General features: G+C 31.2%; 1 protein-coding gene and 2 non-coding genes across 3 annotated transcripts; 1 reads left to right on the top strand and 2 right to left on the bottom strand.

Annotated features, from left to right (window-relative positions):
- The first annotated feature begins 12,770 nt into the window (after positions 1 to 12,770).
- Positions 12,771 to 15,205, top strand: LOC105957578 (serine carboxypeptidase 1-like). Its single transcript, XM_088823101.1, has 8 exons — positions 12,771 to 13,299; positions 13,415 to 13,522; positions 13,601 to 13,872; positions 13,977 to 14,216; positions 14,318 to 14,427; positions 14,510 to 14,605; positions 14,719 to 14,824; positions 14,913 to 15,205. Exons 1-8 carry the CDS (start codon positions 12,930 to 12,932, stop codon positions 15,057 to 15,059), a joined length of 1,449 nt encoding a protein of 482 aa, XP_088679227.1. The 5' UTR covers positions 12,771 to 12,929; the 3' UTR covers positions 15,060 to 15,205.
- Positions 15,206 to 15,341: 136 nt separating this feature from the next.
- Positions 15,342 to 15,421, bottom strand: TRNAL-UAG (transfer RNA leucine (anticodon UAG)). Its single transcript has one exon. It is a non-coding gene; the product is annotated as a tRNA-Leu (tRNA).
- A 2,988-nt stretch (positions 15,422 to 18,409) lies between these two features.
- Positions 18,410 to 18,482, bottom strand: TRNAK-UUU (transfer RNA lysine (anticodon UUU)). The gene has a single exon. It is a non-coding gene; the product is annotated as a tRNA-Lys (tRNA).
- Between the last annotated feature and the right edge of the window lie 180 nt (positions 18,483 to 18,662).

Raw genomic sequence — 18,662 nt, 5'->3', positions numbered from 1 at the left:
AATTCATGTTTTTTTTCTTTGGCTTTGGAAATGTTGCAATGAGGAATTGAATGATATTCTTATATATTTCAAAGTCGTGCAATTTTTTATTTAAATTGAAATTAAATGAATGACATTTGTTTACTAAAATTAGTCCTGTATTTATCATTTCAGTTTGCTAAATGGCAAATAATTTACAAACCCCATCAGGCCCTAATTTCAGATTAATTATTTTCTTAATTGTAAATCATTTACAAACCGATTGTGCACAAATGTCAATAAATTTAAAAAGTTTGGGCCAAGACAAGTCCATTCTCTAAAGTCCATTAGGCCCGAATTTTAAAGTAATTAGTTTAAAGAATTTTAACATGAAACTCTCTCTAATAATCCACAATAAAGGATAAAAATAAGCTAAATTCTTTGAAAGCTTAATTAATTAGGATGGTGATACAAAGCTCAATGTTTCATGAACAATAAAAAATCCCAAGAGGCCCAAGACTATTGTAGATAAAAATTAGAGATACGCCCAAACACCAATTCAATAAAAATGTTTTTTTATGGCAAACACATTTATACGCTTCTATTAAAATTAAATTTATTCAATGGAACTGCACCAAACTATACTCAAACCAGGGATTTTAATTTTGTTGAGTAGATAAAATAAGAGAAATGTTTTTTTTAAGAACGGCGAGGGGAAGCTTCCCCTCGAGGAAGGCTGTGAAGAGAGCAAGCGCACGTTTCGGCTGGTAGCTCGGGACCGAACGCCCTTAAACATTTGATATCGTAAATGTCGTCGATGTTGATATCCTTGACGACTTCATCCGCCTCGTCAGTAATGTCAGCACAAGCGCCGACATAGACGTCGGATGAGAAGTTACAATTTTGAATGATACCTTCATATATTTCGTCTGACAACCCGTGACCATTTGAAGAATATCAAGATTTTCTTTTGAGTATAAACATACAAGTAAGTGTTCATATGTGACATGGCTACTTATTGATGAATTTTGTTTCACATTGTTTTAATTTTTCAATATCACATGACTTGTTAATGAGTTATGTTTAGGTGTCATGTGACATTTATATCACAAAATAAAACTATATACAAATTATGATTCATTTCATGTGCAACACACGTGCATATTTCTAACAATACAAACGAACCCTAATTTATTGTTTTTGGTTTTTTTTTGAAAAAACGAAGAATGACAAGTATCAAATGAGGCATCAATAAATCGGACAAGAACAAATGATTGTTTTGGACTTTCAGAAATTTTAGAAAGAACGAATAATTTTTCATTAGAGCTACATTGTTGTACTAAAAAAGGGCACGTACTTTGTACGTATCGTATATTTTTACGTACTATATTTGATATATTCTTATGGATATACCAAAAGGTGTCACTATGTTAAGAATGTTATTTTTATGGTTAATTACTTCTATGAATACTTATTCTTCTTACATATTGAAATCCTACTTTTAGGTTGTCATCTATTAGAAAAGTGCTCGTGCATTGCACGTGTTTTATTATTTTTTCTATTTACTTCATCATTTTGCTTTTTTTGTTTTTATATCAAATAACCCCTTAATTAATTGACCCACGAATCATCGTGGTCACTTGATATGTTGATGAGATCAACATGCGGATTTGGTGGCGCAATATCTGGCTCAACATGGGAGTTCTCCTTGTAGATATTCTCGGATGCAGAATCAACAACATTCGTCACTCTTCCAGCCAAATGTATGTTTCTCGCTGAAGATGAACGACAGTTTCTTCCACTCAGCATCACCCCATGGCTTGTATGCACGACCTATCTTGAAACGCTATGAAAAAATAAAAAGTCAAATATATTATAATATTGAAAAACAGTTTAATATACATAAATTTAAAAAAATTAAAATAAATAAAAACCAGATTACTTACATAAATGATGTACTCCCAAGTCGACTCTTTTGCAATCACGAAATTGATTTCCTCATCGTACTCAACACCCGATAAAGAGATGATGGCCTTAAACGTCCGATATCTCATTTCCATGAACTTCAATTTCTGTTCACACTTGTCGTAGGTAAATGTTGTTCCAAATTCCTTGTTGATGGTACTTAAACCACGTAGGATAGTAGCACTGTTTTTTGTACCCCACCAGAAGTTGCCCTTCTTTGCATCTTCCACCACAACTTCCATAAAACGTCGATCCACACGCCAAGTCCATTCTTCATCGTAGAAGAACGCATCTTGATGCCATTTCGGAACTGGAGCCATTTACAGTTGATAAAATACTGTAATTTAAAGTAAAAAAAAACTGCTGGTGTTCTTTCATGAAGAGTTGGGCTCTATTTATAATAGAAGTTTAATGAGTGGTAGGTTTACTACACTTAATGCAGGACCAGGTGAAATGATTAACATTCTCCTTGGAAACGTATGAAATTTAATACTTATTATCAGCTTGTACACATAAATGGGTAAAATAAAATACACTTAATGCAGCCAGAGGTGAAATAAAGTGGAATGATTAACATTCTCCTTGGAAATGTAAAACAGCAAAAAAGAAATTTAAAACTTTTTTTTCACCTTATACGCATAAATGAGATTAAATTACTACACTTAAATGCAGGCAAAAGAGAAATGATTAATATTCTCCATGAAAACGTGTAAAATCAAGAAATGTATTAAAAATTCTCACCTTATACGCATAAATGGGGAAAATTTGTTGTTTCCCAACTACATAGCATTAATTATGTATCAGAAAATAAAAAAAAAATCAATTTGACATGACAAGTCTAATTTAATTTATAATAAACAACAATAAAAATGAATATAGACTAAATCCATGTTGATCTGCACAAATTAATACTTCAAAAAAATGGAGGGGCTGCAATTTACAAAATCAAATATAAACAATTATGAAACAACATCCTGCAATTAATTAAAAATGATATGTTCTTTTAATTTGCATACACACCACACCACCTATGACATGGTCATCATGATAAACATTAAGAACAACATAACAATTATAGAAATCCAAGCAAATAGCTTAATTGATTTTACTTTATTTTTATTCAATAGTACCTGGCCTTCTAAAGTAGATATCTCTTGTTCGTATCCATTAATCTTTGCCAACAACCCAGAAATTACCTCAATAGACGTCGGCTCGCGAGTGGAATCGTCACACCATTTGAAGAAGTTACAACGATATTCCTACAAAAACCAATTTTACCACAATAAAATTAAACCCAGTATACTTATTAAACCAAGATTAATGAAAAATGACTAATAAAAAAAATACAGGCACAAACTATTTGAATTAAATAATTTCAATTATAAGAACTTGCCTTTGTCAAGGAACAACTGTAAAAAAGTCTTCCTAGGTTTTTTTCCGTCCTCGACGTTTTTGTTGTTGTTTCCAGACCGCAATGACAAAGGAAAATTGACCCATAATAATTTGGATTAGACGCCACACTGTGATTCGAACTGCTGCTTGCCCGATTACGCACATTATTGGAACTCGAACTCATCCTGTCAAAAGATTTCATGAGCATTGTAATAAACGTTCAGATTGATGAATGTAAAATGCATTATCCTATACAAAAATAAATTTAATTTACCTAATTCGGATCCAAGGTTTCTCTGTTGCAGGGGTTGAAGGAAAGAAAACCCTAGATTCAACCGTAGTGGAATTGGGGGCGTCTTTCGGTTTTTTATTTAATAAAATTTTACAACTCTTTTTTTAAGGGTGTATTGGTATTCGGGTATTTTTTAAGGGTGTTTTCGTATTTTACCAAACAATTTCAGTAAACAAATTAAATATTATGATTTTAAACTAAAAATCAATCACCCAAGCCAAACACGAGATAACTTGGATTTGAAAAGGTTTGAACAGTACAATCCTTTGACTATTTATCAATCCTTACAATCCCATAACCCAAACCAAACGAGGCCTAATAGTATTTGTGCTCCTGAACCTGATTAATGATTGTGCACGAATCTACGAAACTGCCCCTGAACAGCTAAAAGACGTCAAATACCCCTATGCAGAAAATTGACGAAATTACCCTTCAACTGGCGAAATTGACGAAGTTGATCCAAATTGCTAACAATCTTTGAAGCAAATATTTGTTCTCATTCAATCCGAGTTCAAAACCCCGTGCAATAATCGAAACCACCCTACTATACCCTCGTATATACGATGATGTAATTGTAATACAAAAATTTGACAATCGAGAGTAAAATAATATAATAAAAAGTCTTAACGAGAAAGAAAGCACTTGTGATTGTCAAGTCAGCCGACGAGATCGATGATGTTTTGTCGGATTAATCATTTTAACAATCTCTTAAAACTATATATAAATATATAAAATAAAATGTAAAAACAATGTCACAAAATTGACATATTTAAATAAATCAGTGAACCACTTTATTACACCCTTTCCGAATTCGTTTTAACAAAAATAACCGCAACTACAATAAAACTTCGGAGCAAAATGGGGGTATTGTATGCACTCCCCCACTGGATTACGACCCCCACCCCCATACTTAGAGATGCATAGATCCATACAACATTGTTCGGTGCATGAGGTAATAGGACACTTGTGACTCGAAAGAGTCTTAACGCACCTCATGTACGGCTTCATTTCATCGCCTAAAACTTGTAACATTTCGCCACCTACATATTTTAATTATTATTATGATTATATATATAAGTTTCATGTGTTAGCACACTTGATATACACTACAATTTTATTTCAATACGCGGCAAAAAGAAAAAAACTTCACCTGAAACGAGGACAAGAAGAAAAAACAATGTTAAGACGGTCGTCGTCCTTGCCATTTTCTTAATGATTATATATATATATTTTTATTTCGATTTAATTTTTGTTGTCACTTATGCGTTTGAGGTTTCTCACATATATATATAGTGTTCTCGAGGGTATATATGGTAGAAGAATTATGTTTACCTAGTCAAATTAAAAGTTTTTTTTGTTAGTAAGTTCATAATTAATAGGATATGCAGCTATTTTAGTTGTGCCACTAATGTTTATCTTAGCTCTGATCACCTACAAACGGATGCACGCAGAGAAACAGATCCAACGGTCTTCGCCTTTCAATCAGACGGCTCTCCTGGCGGGTACACAATTATACCTTTTGGGCTCCAGATTTTGGTTTCCTGGGCTACCACTCCATCCTTTTGGGCCGTATAAAATCAAAAGCCTTTTACTCCTACATAAATGGCTGCGCAAGGAAATTACAAAACTACCCCTCAACGGCTAAAAGACTGAAATACCCCTATGCTGAAAATTGACGAAATTACTAGTGGATTGGAAAAAAGGTCGAAAATACCCTTGATGAGGTCGATCCAAGTCGAAAAGAAGAATCACCTCGTTGCGATGATCGGAAACAACTATACCCCATACAATGATATTGCAATACAAAACCACGACAATTGAGATTTGAAGACAATCGGAGTAAAAGTTTTAAGGAGAACTGAAGCACTCGTGATTATTTAGCCGATGAGATTTTTTTTTTGTCCGATGAATAATTTTAACAATCGAATGATAAATATATAATGTCATAATCTCTTAAACTAATATGCATATATGGAAAATAACATTGTAAATAAACATGTCACGGAATTGAATTATATAAATATAATAGTTCAACGCAAGTGAACTTTCATGTTACACGCATCCTTTCCAAATCCACGTTATAACACGTAAAATAAATTAATTTTAGCAAAAATAACTGCAAGCGCAATAATACTTCGGAGCAAAGTGAGGGTATTGTATGCACAGTCCCACTGGATTACGACCCTCACCACCATATTGGGAGAGGCATAGCTCCGTGCAGCATTGATCGTTGCATGCGTCAATCGGACACTTTGGACTCGAAAGTGTCTTAACGCACCTACTATACGACTTCACTTCATCCCCTAAAACATGTAACATCTCACCGCCTGCATTTTTTTTTAATTATTATAGTTTGATATATATAAACTTCATGTGTTATATATAAAATAAAAAAATAAAAAAAATAAATACAAAATATTCACCTGAAATTAGGACAAAAACAAACAACAATGTAAATGTGTTCGTCCTTGCCATTTGCTTATGTGATTATATTTTTTTTTTTCTTCTAATTTTGATTTAATTTTTGTTGTGACTTATTTGTGTTTGAGGTGTTCTCATCTATAAATAGTGTTGTCATGTGTAGTAAGGTTATGACACGTGGCTAATCATATTCCAAAACTATCAATATGTTGTGATTGATATTCCACAAAAGAAAGATCACTATCCGGCAATTCAGATTTCCTACATTTTAATTTGCAAAGGGTTTAAATTTTAACAGATCTTCCAATTCTAAAAATCATTACTCAAAATTATTGTAATTAACCTTTTTTTTTAAGGGGTAATGACGAAACAATGTGATTTTTGCGTTAAACAATTGTGAAACACTTTCCGAAAAAAGGTTGTCCGAATACATAAGTGCAAAGGTTAGTAATCACCCGGTGTATTTCAGTACAAGGTGTAGCATCAAATAACTGTAGAAAGAGTTATTGTATATCTTGTTTGATTTATAACTAGAATTCAGGTAATTAATAATTATATTGTAATTAGTTTTGTAATATTTGGAATGTATCAATTATCATAAATCATCTTACAAAAAAATAAGAGATACACTATATACATATATACACCACGAGAGACCTCAAACTCATATATATATTGCACTAATTAAATCAAAATTAAATAGAAAATTAAATGGCAAGAATTGCACTAACTTTTTGGTTTATTCTTGTCCTCATTTCAGGTAAAAAGTTCTCCTTTCACCCTATTCAACTGAACATATTTATATATAAATATATTTATTTAAAAATAATTAAGTAATTAATTAATTAATGTGCAGGTGGTGAGATGTTACATGCTTTTAAGGCCAGGTGTCGTAGGCCGATAATCAATTTGACGTGCAGTATTGAAGGAAGATGCGGTTCCGATTGTTGCAATGCGCTTTGCGTCTCCAAACATAAGGGCCGTAATCCAGTCGGTGTATGCTCACACCGAACCAATGATACATGGCTTACTTGCGCTTGCACTTTTGATTGTAATATTTAGGTTCATGCTATGCTGCATCGGGCGAAACGCATCAGACACATCTTTATCATTTATATACACACAGACACATACTGGTGTGTGTATATCGATGGTAAAAATTCACCTGATGTAACATTCACTGAGTGTAGCATATAAACAACTATATAATAAGGATAAGAGTTTATTGTGTTAAAATGCACATGTGTTGATTGGCTTCATGAATCAATAATTTGGCTTGCATTAAATTAAAATTCCTTTTGGTACTATTACTTCAATGTCCAAATTTGACAAGAAACATATGTGCTGCATATAAACTATAATCCAACAATGTTTGTCTTTCCAAAGCCTGCACAATATTTGTTAAAATATTATTTAAATTAATTATTAAATTTACTTCCTTCAAAATTTTGTTCTTTGAATTATTAAATTTACCATTAGAGCCAGCAGCTACAAAACAACCAATTTGATAAATAATGTGATAGAAACAATTTTTGCCAACTAATTTAATTACGAGTGTGGACTAAAAGTTTACGAGGGATTTGGGGGCATCGGAACCCTTATATTATTTTTATGAGCTATTTCGAAAAATAGCTCATATATGTGTATATTTTAAATTAAATAATATAAATTAAAATAGAGGAATTGAGTGAGCTAGAAGCCTGCAATCAATCAATATATATATATATATATATATATATATATATATATATATATATATATATATATATATATATATATATATATATATATATATATATATATATATATATATATATATATATATATGTATATTTATGGAAAACTAATATTTATTAATAAATAAAAAATAAAAAATGTTGCATTTCCAAATCATAATTTAATTTTTCTTTTAAGGGTTTATTAGGGATAACCCCCTTGTTCATATTTTCTAATGAGGTAGATCCAATTTTTTTCCCCCTTTTTAAGATAGACCCAATTTTGCCAACTTGGCAAAATATATTATATAATTTTCCTTTAATACCCCTGTTTTATTTTTAAACGGCATTTATTTCCTTTACTACGTGATTTGAGATTTGCTGATACGTTGCCTAAAATCACGGAATAAAATTACGTGAGATCATTGGCGTTTATATCAAATCGTGTACAATATTTTTCGAAGGTTCTCTTCAGCGTTCCAGCGGTTTTTTATCGTCTTTGAAGATTTATGCACCGTCGTTGAAATAGGATCGAGTTTGAGCGTTCGTTGTTGGACGTTGTTAACCGGGTATGAATGCGTTATTCGTTTTTATTTTTCGCTCAATGTCTAGGATTGTCGATTACAGTGGTTAGAAATTTTTAAGAGTTGTGTTGATACTTGATTCTATTAAGTAGAACGTTTTTTAACACAATTATTCCGTCATACATACATCGTTATTTTTGGCGGATGATGTTTGTTTGAAAGAGGATTGACAGAGTTAGATGAGCATGGTTCACGCATATCGAACCAGAGTTGTTTTATATGAACATCGTAGTTGGTTTACGCATTAATTGAAATAACTGTCCGCTGTCGTGGAGTTCATGAGTCTGATCCCGGTCGATAGTTGGTTTATTTGTGTATAACAGCGGATTTTAGGACGCTGGGTAGTACATTAAATTATATTTCGTAGTATTTTTTGGGATATCGTATGAATTTTGCATTTTAAGTTTATTTTTTATCATATTAATATATTTTTTAGTATTCTGCATTTTTAATGTCGTATCATGATTCAAGGTTTTTATCGATGGCGAATTTTGTACGGATCTTGTTGAGATTTTGCATTTTAAGTTTATTTTTGATGATATTAATGTATTGTCATTCAAATGTATTTGCAGTCTATTTAATCATTTTTTTGTATTCTGCATTTTTAATTTTGTTTCATGATTTTAGGTTTTTTCGATGGCTAATTTCGTACGGATTTTGTTGAGGTTTGGTGGGTTGGTTGCTATAAAGAGGTGATTACGATGTAATGGCTCGGTAACTTCGGTTAAGTTTTAAACCGTTGTAATACAGTAGTATACTATTATGAATACCGTATGATACTACCATTATCATTTTATTATACTATTATGAGATTATTAATGTACTAGAGTTTTTTAACTCGACATATTGGTTTGATTGTGTTATGATGTGTTTTATGTATTTTATCAAAACCCTAGATTGAAATTATGAGATTATTAATGTACTATTTTATTGGTTATGTTGGAATACTTTACGTTGGTGTTGTTCTCAATGTTCTTGTCATTTCAGTGGTATATTGTTTGTAACACAATTCATATCACTACTATAACCGTAATATACTATCATAGCAGATCAATGTACTATATTGAAATTATTAATATACCATGTGGTCGAATAATACGGGATCCATAGTCGATTAACGAGATCCATAGTCGAATTAGATCAATAAGATAGTCTATTACATGATATAAGGAAAATTACCCTAATTGATTAGTATTTCAAACAAACATATTATTCAGTTTCCATATATATTATTATTTTTTCATATATATTATTATTTACCTTAATCGTTTTCATATAATAAGGAAAATTAACCTAATTGATTAGTATTTCAAACAAACATATTATTCAGTTTCCATATATATTATTATTTTTCCAATAGTCAATTAACTAAACGCATAGTCGAATTAGATACATGGGACAGTCTATTAAAAGATATGAGATAGTCTATTAATTTTAAAATACAAATCCGCCGCCGTCACTTCTCAAATCTAGGGTTTTGATGATTCTTCGGCCCATAGTCGATTAACGAGATCCATAGTAAAATTATACCAGTGGGATAGTCTATTAAATGATATGGGATAGTATATTAATACAGATGTAATTCGACTATGCATCTCGTTAATCAACTATGGGCCGAAAAATTATCAAAACCCTAGATTTGAGTAATCCTAGATTTGAGTAACCCTAGATTGGAGCAGTGACGGCGACGGCGACGGCGGCGGCCAACGACGATATCACTTCTGGTGGATGTCCTGCTCATCAATTGTTGCAATATCACTGATTTAGTGCTCGAATTCGGTATGCGATTATAACATATCTGCAATTACACAAACGTGATAGTCGATTTAGCCAAAACATATCAACAAATCGATGGATGATAGCGATTCAGCGAGTGGCGACGACGTACCTACGACAGCTTGCTCGGAGTGCACGAAAATCGTCGTTTCACGGCAGTGCATACGTCTTCCCCTTTCAATCGGCCGTACCGGGAAGTTGTTCTGGGAGGTTTTGCAGTTTATTCGATAGTGGGTTTGGGATGATAGTGATTTAACGGGAACATAGGAAGGGATTTGATTTTATTTCAAAAGGTAAAGTAACGGGTTTTGTGAGATTTGATTGAGGGTAATTATGTAATTAGGAAAAGTTTAGGCTGTTATCAAAATAACAAATATAAATTTGGGTCTACCCCTATTATTTGAATGTTTAAGGGGATATATCTAATAGACCTTTCTTTTAATTGAAGTAAATGTTAGAGAATTACGTAACAATTTATCTAGTTTAAGAAATATATTCATTAGATATACATAAGGAATATTTTGCAATAACCTCATTAGTCATAACAGCAAGCATTTTAATTTTTTAACAAGTTATGGAAATACATTTTGCGTCTGGGAATATTTTTTTGAACAAAAAAAGAATGATTAATTTTTTTTTTATGCGTCTCTTGTTAATAATTCATGTGAAGATATTCAATAGTGGAGTATGAAGAGGCAAAAAACATCAATTTCATTTTCTGATTGGGAAAATTCATTAGTTGGAAAAAAAATTATCCAACAATTATTATCATAATTTTTGGATTCAAACAGTTCTAATCGTAAAATATATATAAATTCAAAAATACTATATATCTATTATTAATTATTATCATCAATGATTTAGAATTTACCTATATCTATTATTTAATAAGTAACTACTAACTAGTATTGTATGTGCATGACAACTCAAATAGATACACGACAAAGGTATATATAATTAATTAATTAATTATATATGGTCCCCAATCTGCAAATTTTTAAGGCCCAAACAATTATTTTTACTCTTTATTATACACAGCTAATATTTATTTGATTTAAGTTTAGTAGCAATTATCCCTGAGCGATGCACGGACGACCGGTAGAATTCTAAAAAGGGGATCACTATTTCAAATCCCAACTTTTGCTTACTTGAATACCAAAAAAATAAAAAATAAATAATTAATTGTAAATTACTTTAATACCCTTAATGAAATTAAAACTAAAAAAATATTACAAATACTATTTTTCTTTCTTAAATACCAAATAATCAAAAACTCAAAAAACCATTTCCCTCCTTCTCCACCTCCTTCTTCTCCCTCCCCAAAAACCCTTCTAAAAAATCTTCCTCACAACAAACCCTTCTAAAAAATCTCACAACAAACCCTTCTAAAAAATATCAAAACTAAAGAAATTAAAACCTCACAAAACGTATAAAATTGAGTTATAAGACAATAATATGGTAGTATATATGAAAGGAGAACACATTAAGGTAAGTATCGATGTCTTTTTTGAGCTTCGAAGTCGATTTTGAAGTTTTTTTTTTTTGAAACCCGTCGGCAATTTTCGACACATACAGGTCGATTTTTTGGTCAATTTTCGACACCAACGTGTCGAAAAAAAAAAAAAAAAAAAAAAACCAAATTTCGACACCTACCTGTCGAAAATTGTCCAAATTTCGACAGGTATGTGTCGAAAAAATACTGTTGGTAAAAAAAAAAAAAAAAAAAAATTTTTTTTTTTTTTTTTTTTTTTTTTTTTTACCAATAGTGTTTTTCGACACCTACCTGTCGAAAATTGTCCAAATTTCGACAGGTAGGTGTCGAAATTTGGTTTTTTTTTTTTTTTTTTTTTTTTTTTTTTTCTTTTTCGACACGTTGGTGTCGAAAATTGACCAAAAATCGACCTGTATGTGTCGAAAATTGCCGACGGGTTTCAAAAAAAAAAACTTCAAAATCGACTTCGAAGCTCAAAAAAGACATCGATACTTACCTTAATGGCTTCTCTTTCCACATATACTACCATATTATTGTCTTATAACTCCATTTTATAAGTTTTGTGAGGTTTTGATTTTTTGAATTTGGAGATGTTTTGGAGGATTTAAGAAGATGAAAAAGATAGGGTTTAATTGGGTTGTCGCGGCAGTTACGAGCACGTACGGTGGCGTTCGGCGGCGGCGGCGGCGGTCAGGGTTGGAGAGGAGAAGAAATGGTGGAGGTTTTTTTTAACAACAAAGGGTTTTTTTCTTTTTTTTTTTATTTGGTTTTTGAATAGGTAATTTCTAATAAAATTTGATATAATTGATATTTTGTATGAAAGGGTGTTTTTGTAATTTTCTTTTTATTTTGGTTTTAAAGTAAGAAAAAACTTATAAATATGTACTCAATTGTGGTTTTCAACTAGGTAGTATTCAACTAAGCAAAAATTAGTATTCAAAATAGTTGCCCCCTTCTAAAAAAGTTCTTAAAATAAGACAAGATAAATTATGATAACATAATATTTAGGGTCGACCGATAAATTATTGTGGATACCAAACAAAACTTAATTAGTGTAAACAATAGCCGGCTTTATTAATTTTTGGCCAGCTTTTTCTAGGACAAGTGAGTTTTTCCACGTGGCCAGATTTTTTTTTGTCATAATTAATATTGGATTATTCATACATAGTTGCCTCAATTAATTTTCACTAGGAACAAATATAGAGCTTAGGGAAAATCACCAAATGATTATATTATATGCAATATATGATTTTATTACCTAATTTACAATATAAATAGGAAGTAGGCAGTGTCTTAGATAAACATAACAAGGTTAGTGTACTAAAGAAAAAAAAATGAAAGGTTCATACATTTGGCTTATTTCTTTCGTGTTTCTAACGGTTTCCGTACAGTGTTACGGCGGGAGAAAATACGACCCTCTTCGAGAACTGATAAAAGCCCGAAGGGCGAAAAGGTCATCATCGGTTAATTATGTTTCCGAAGATGCTACATCGTCAGCGGAATATTCCCCTGTTTACGTACAGAATCAATATGGATTGAAGGAAGTTGACAAGATTCTAAGTTTGCCGGGTCAACCCCAAGTCAACTTCTCTCAATATTCGGGATATGTCACCGTTGATCCGATTGCTGGAAGAGCATTATTTTATTATTTTACCGAATCGGAAGATTCTTCGACCAAGCCTTTGGTTCTCTGGTTAAACGGAGGTTAGCGTTTTTTTGACACATTTTTTTTTGGCTTAAATTTTAACACGTTTTTTCGGCATTTTTTTTTTTTTTTTTTTTTTTTTGTGTTGAATTTAATATTTGATTTCGAGTACAGGGCCTGGTTGCTCGTCGCTCGGAGCTGGAGCGATGACTGAATTAGGGCCGTTTCGAGTGAATCCCGATGGAAAAACCCTATGGCTTAATAAAAATGCTTGGAACAATGGTAAAATTAAATTTATTTTTATTTATGTTTTAAAACTTTTATATGGCAATTAAATGATGTAAATGTTGATGAATGCAGAGGCGAATGTGGTCTTTCTTGAATCGCCAGCTGGAGTGGGATTTTCGTATTCGAACAGGTCATCGGATTATATTACAGGCGATAAGCAAACAGCAGCAGATGCTTACACTTTTGTAGTCAACTGGTTGGAAAGATTTCCCGAGTACAAAACGAGAGACTTTTACATAACCGGAGAGAGTTATGCCGGTCATTATGTACCTCAGCTTGCCGATTTAATCCTCAAAAACAACAAAATCACGAATCAAACCGTCATTAACTTGAAAGGAATTGCTGTAAGTTGATAAATAAAAAAAAAATTGACGATTAATTAGTAGCAAAAAATTCGAAGCATCTAAAAACTTTTTTAAAAAAAAATGCGACTCGATTTTTTTTTAAGATTGGAAATGCGTTGATCAACGACGAGGATTGGTGGAACGGTCAATATGATTATTTATGGACGCACGCTCTCATATCAGACGAAACTCACAACGGGATTGTAAAGAATTGCAATTTTTCTTCTCCCGATATTTCGGAAGCATGCGATAACTACGCGGGCGAGGCGGACGATGCCGTTGAGGATATCTATTTTTACGACATTTATGCCCCCTTATGCTCGTCTTCTTCAAATGCTCCCTCGGTACTTATAATATTAAAAATAATAAATATTCGTAGAAATATTTCATGTTCACGGAACAATATTCTAACTTTTTCCTTCAATGCATATTGATTTGGAAACAGATATCGACATTTGATCCATGCTCGGGTGATTACGCCTATACATACTTAAACACACCAGAAGTGCAGAAGGCCCTACATGCCCATGTAAACGGAACTTGGGAATCTTGCAAGTAATACAACGAACTACGAAACTCTTTTAATTTCTCGTTTTTTTTCTTCTCGTAATTTTATCGATCGTTATTTTACGTGTAGCTTCGAGGTGCATGCGAATTGGCAAGACTGGCAAACGACACTTTTACCTACCATTGAAGAGCTGATGGCTAGTGGTATTCGTGTTTGGATTTATAGGTTAGTGCACGTTACAACTAAATTCCTCGTATTCACGACGAATATTAGGTTACGTTACATATGTACATATTCAAAATCAATTACTAAGTAATTTCAGCTGATGAATTTTGCAGTGGAGATACGGATCGTGCGGTGCCAGTTACAACCACTAGTTATTCGTTGACCAAAATCGGTGCACCGATAACGACTCCATGGTACCCTTGGTACAGCCAAGGCGAGGTAATTAATTAATTAAAAAAAATCGAGTTTCTCTTAATTGCATTTTATAATAACATCCTAAATTCCTTTTTTTTTGTTACTTCGAAAGGTTGGAGGTTACGCGGTTGGATATCAAAATTTAACATTTGTGACGGTGAGAGGGTCCGGGCATTTTGTTCCAAGTTACCAACCCGAACGAGCTCTTGTCTTGTTCACGTCGTTCTTAGCGGGAAAACTTCCGCCTACCGAAAACTAATGTTGTTACTTGTTAATTAACAAGATAATAACTGCCATTATTATGCCTATTGTCCCTGGCCTTGTAATAGATTGTCCTAATTTCACCTATAATTGTAATTTTAATAAGGGGATAAAATCAAAATTCCTAAATTTTATTTTTTTTAATTAAGTTGAAATGCACGAATTTAAGCAATTTCTTATTCATAAAAAACGGCGACGTATTGATATTTATAGGTTAGGAGTTCACTAATTTTTATTTATTTAATTATTAAATAATAAAAAAATTAAATAAAAAATAATATGACAGCTGTGGGATTTGAACCCACGCCCTTTCGGACCAGAGCCTAAATCTGGCGCCTTAGACCACTCGGCCAAACTGTCATTGATGAACAAATATGAGACGTTTTGTTATTTTTCGTTCTTATTTCCATATAATATATATATATATCCATAATTTTTTGTTTCCATGCAATATTCTGGAATTCTTGATGGTATCGAGCTAGTTTTTTGGCTTTCTTTTTGCACAGGAGCCCTTGTCGTTTTAACTAATCACTCACAAATGATATCCACATTGTAAAATACAGGCTAGACTAAATTAATCAGTAACAAGTTATAAACTTTTTGTACGTACTTACGTATATTATTAATATGTGGGATATAACAAGTAATCTTAAATTTCGAACAATACAATATATATTAATGTTTTGAAAGTTGTATCGTTTAATTTTATAAATATGAATACGAATGCGTAGTGGAGATACATATAGTCGCTTCACCGATAACGACTCCGATCCATGGTGGTACCTTTGGTACATCCAAGCCGAGGTATGAAATTAAAACAACGATTTCAATCTCTTCAAGAATTTAATTAGCACTTTTTCTCTTAAACTGCATTAATTATGGACTATATTAATATCATTTTTTTTTAAAATATATATGAAGGTTGGAGGTTACGCAGTTGAATATCAAAATTATTAAAAGGGTTAAATAAAAAACACCACTGTACTATGGATTTTTTATCAGATACCCCTCTTACTTTACATAAATATAAGCCTATAAATATAAGATTTTGTTTGAGACATTTTACACTATATTTTTTAATATTTTCGGTCAATTTTAATTGGGAAAGTTTGATATTTTTATTTTTTTTCTCCAAAACATTTAATTACTTTGATATTTTTTTATTTTCTGAATAAAACCTTTTATTTTTGTCATTTTGAATTTCTTCATTTTTTTTCTTAAATGACTTCCGGTAGCTTAAATTTGCAACAATCATAGGATTGTAAAGATGTTTGCAATCTTAGGATGTTTGAACTACCGGAAGACATTTAAGAAGAAAAAAAATGAAGAAACTCAAAATGACAAAAATAAAAGGTTTTATTCATAAAAAATTAAAAAATCTAAGTAATTAGATGTTTTGGACAAAAAAATATATATACCAAAATTTCCCACGTAAAATTGACTAAAAATGGTAAAAATATATAATGGAAAATGGCTCAAACAGATTATATATATGCTTGAGTGGGTAAAATTCATTTTCGTCCCTGACGTTTAGAGTCAAAAGCAAAATAGTCCCTATGTTTCTAATTTTGTTTAATATCATCCTTTGGACACAATTTTACCGCAAAAAAAGAGCATACTTTACATAATGTCCACACTACCCTTCAAAACCTTGGGGATGAAAATGAAATGTACCTAATTTTGGGCTTTACACAATTTTTTTTCTTCTTTTGTTTGCAATTTTTTTAACATCAATTTTTTTGACCAATTTCATATTTTCGCATAATTACTTAATGCAAAGTTTTTAATAATTTTTAGTATTTATCACATGATCAAAACTTTATTTAATATCTGTGTGAAGCCCACCTATTTTTCTCAAAATTTTGGAAATACTTAGTGTGTATATATATATATATATATATATATATATATAAAGCCCAACTAATAGTAATATACTTATATTTTTGTTAAAATATTAAACATAAATGCTATAATTGTTTGGTTCATATAAATTAGCATTTAATATTTATTTTTTTATTTTGTTGCAAAATTTCTAAAACATAGTGTTGTGCTAAGTTCCTGGGATATCTATTTTTCATGCATATGTATCAGATATTATGATTTATTATGGCTTAATTCCACTTTGCACTCTTGAAATAGAGCTTTTTGGCACTTTGCACTCTTGAAAAATAATAATAGCACTTTGCACCTTCACATTAGAGCCTTTGGCAATTTGCACCATTAAAAAACAATAATAACACTTTGCAGCCTCAAAACACAATAAATCATTCACAATGCACCATGAATTGAATAATAAAGAGAATTTCATTTTTTATTGCGTTTTTTTTTTCGGGGTTCAAAATAACAAATTAAATTGTTAATTTTTTCAACCTCCAATCTAATAGCTGAAGGATTTTTTTTAGTAAAATAGTTTTTGTGATAAAAAAATATTTTTTAAAATATGTTGATGAAATATATTTTTATTTTTGCACTTTATAGTTTCAAAATGATTGATGAATAAAAAAAAAATTAATTTCACATTTGACATCCTAAAAGAATACCATTAAAAATATTCAATTGCCTTTATTTAGCTTTATAAATATATTTGGGGTGCATTATGCAAGATATATTGTGTTTCTATGGTGCAAAGTGCTATTAATTTATGTCAAGGGTGCAAAGTGTCGAAATGGTATATTTTAAGGGTGCAAAGTGGAATTAAGCTGATTTATTAAATTGTTTAAATAAGTATTATAATTTTAAAATTATCAAATTAGATATATTTCATTTTCGTCCCCAGGGTTTGAAGGGCAGTGTGGGTATTAAGTAAAATATATTTGATTTTAGTAGTGAAATTGAATTTAGAGGATGATATTGAAGCAAATTATAACCTGAGGGACTAATTTGATTTTGACTGTAAACCTCAGGGATGAAAATGAATTTTACCCATGCTTGAGTAGGGGTATGTTCGTCATATTTGGAAAAAGTGTAATGTGAGGGGGGTTTTTGTATTTATGTGTAGTACAGGGGGCTATATGATACAAAGTTCATAGTATAGGGGTGTTTTTGTATTTAACCCTTATTAAAATGATTCATGCACCAAATTTTTTTTTTGAATAATTATTTGTTATATTGTAGAATTAAAAAGTTAATAATTATACAATTTATTTGTAATGTCTTTGTGAAAACAGTATCTTATATTCAACTTGTAAGAATTGAATTACATGCGAAATGAAACTAAAAAATTAAAAACCCTAAAGTTATAAGGGTTAAATTAAAAACTAAAAAATTAAAAACCCTAAAGTTATAAGGGTTAAATTAAAAATTAAAAACCCTAAAATTATAAGGGTTTGCATGTAAATTAAAAACAATCGCCGTCTGTGGGAATCGAACCCACGACCACATGGTTAAAAGCCATGCGCTCTACCAGCTGAGCTAAGACGGCTTCTGTTCAAAAATATTATGATTGTATATAAATCCATAACTAAGAACGTAGGTTCTTATGGGAGATTGGAAATGCTTCTTATACAGAATACACGGATCACACATTTGAAATTGTGGAAAAATCACCAATCGAAATTATATTTTAATATGATATTTCATTTAATTATTTTTTAATTTGATG

Source organism: Erythranthe guttata, chromosome 2 (genome assembly GCF_056151865.1).
Source record: "Erythranthe guttata isolate IM_541 chromosome 2, IM_541, whole genome shotgun sequence".
Lineage (NCBI taxonomy): Eukaryota > Viridiplantae > Streptophyta > Magnoliopsida > Lamiales > Phrymaceae > Erythranthe > Erythranthe guttata.
This window is presented reverse-complemented; position numbering and strand designations above follow the sequence as displayed.

Coding starts and splice junctions, on each gene's coding strand:
- LOC105957578 (XM_088823101.1), top strand. CDS start 12,930: ATGAAAGGTTCATACATTTGGCTTATTTCTTTCGTGTTTCTAACGGTT. Junction 13,300..13,414: donor GGTTCTCTGGTTAAACGGAG/GTTAGCGTTTTT, acceptor TTTCGAGTACAG/GGCCTGGTTGCTCGTCGCTC. Junction 14,606..14,718: donor ATTCGTGTTTGGATTTATAG/GTTAGTGCACGT, acceptor TGAATTTTGCAG/TGGAGATACGGATCGTGCGG.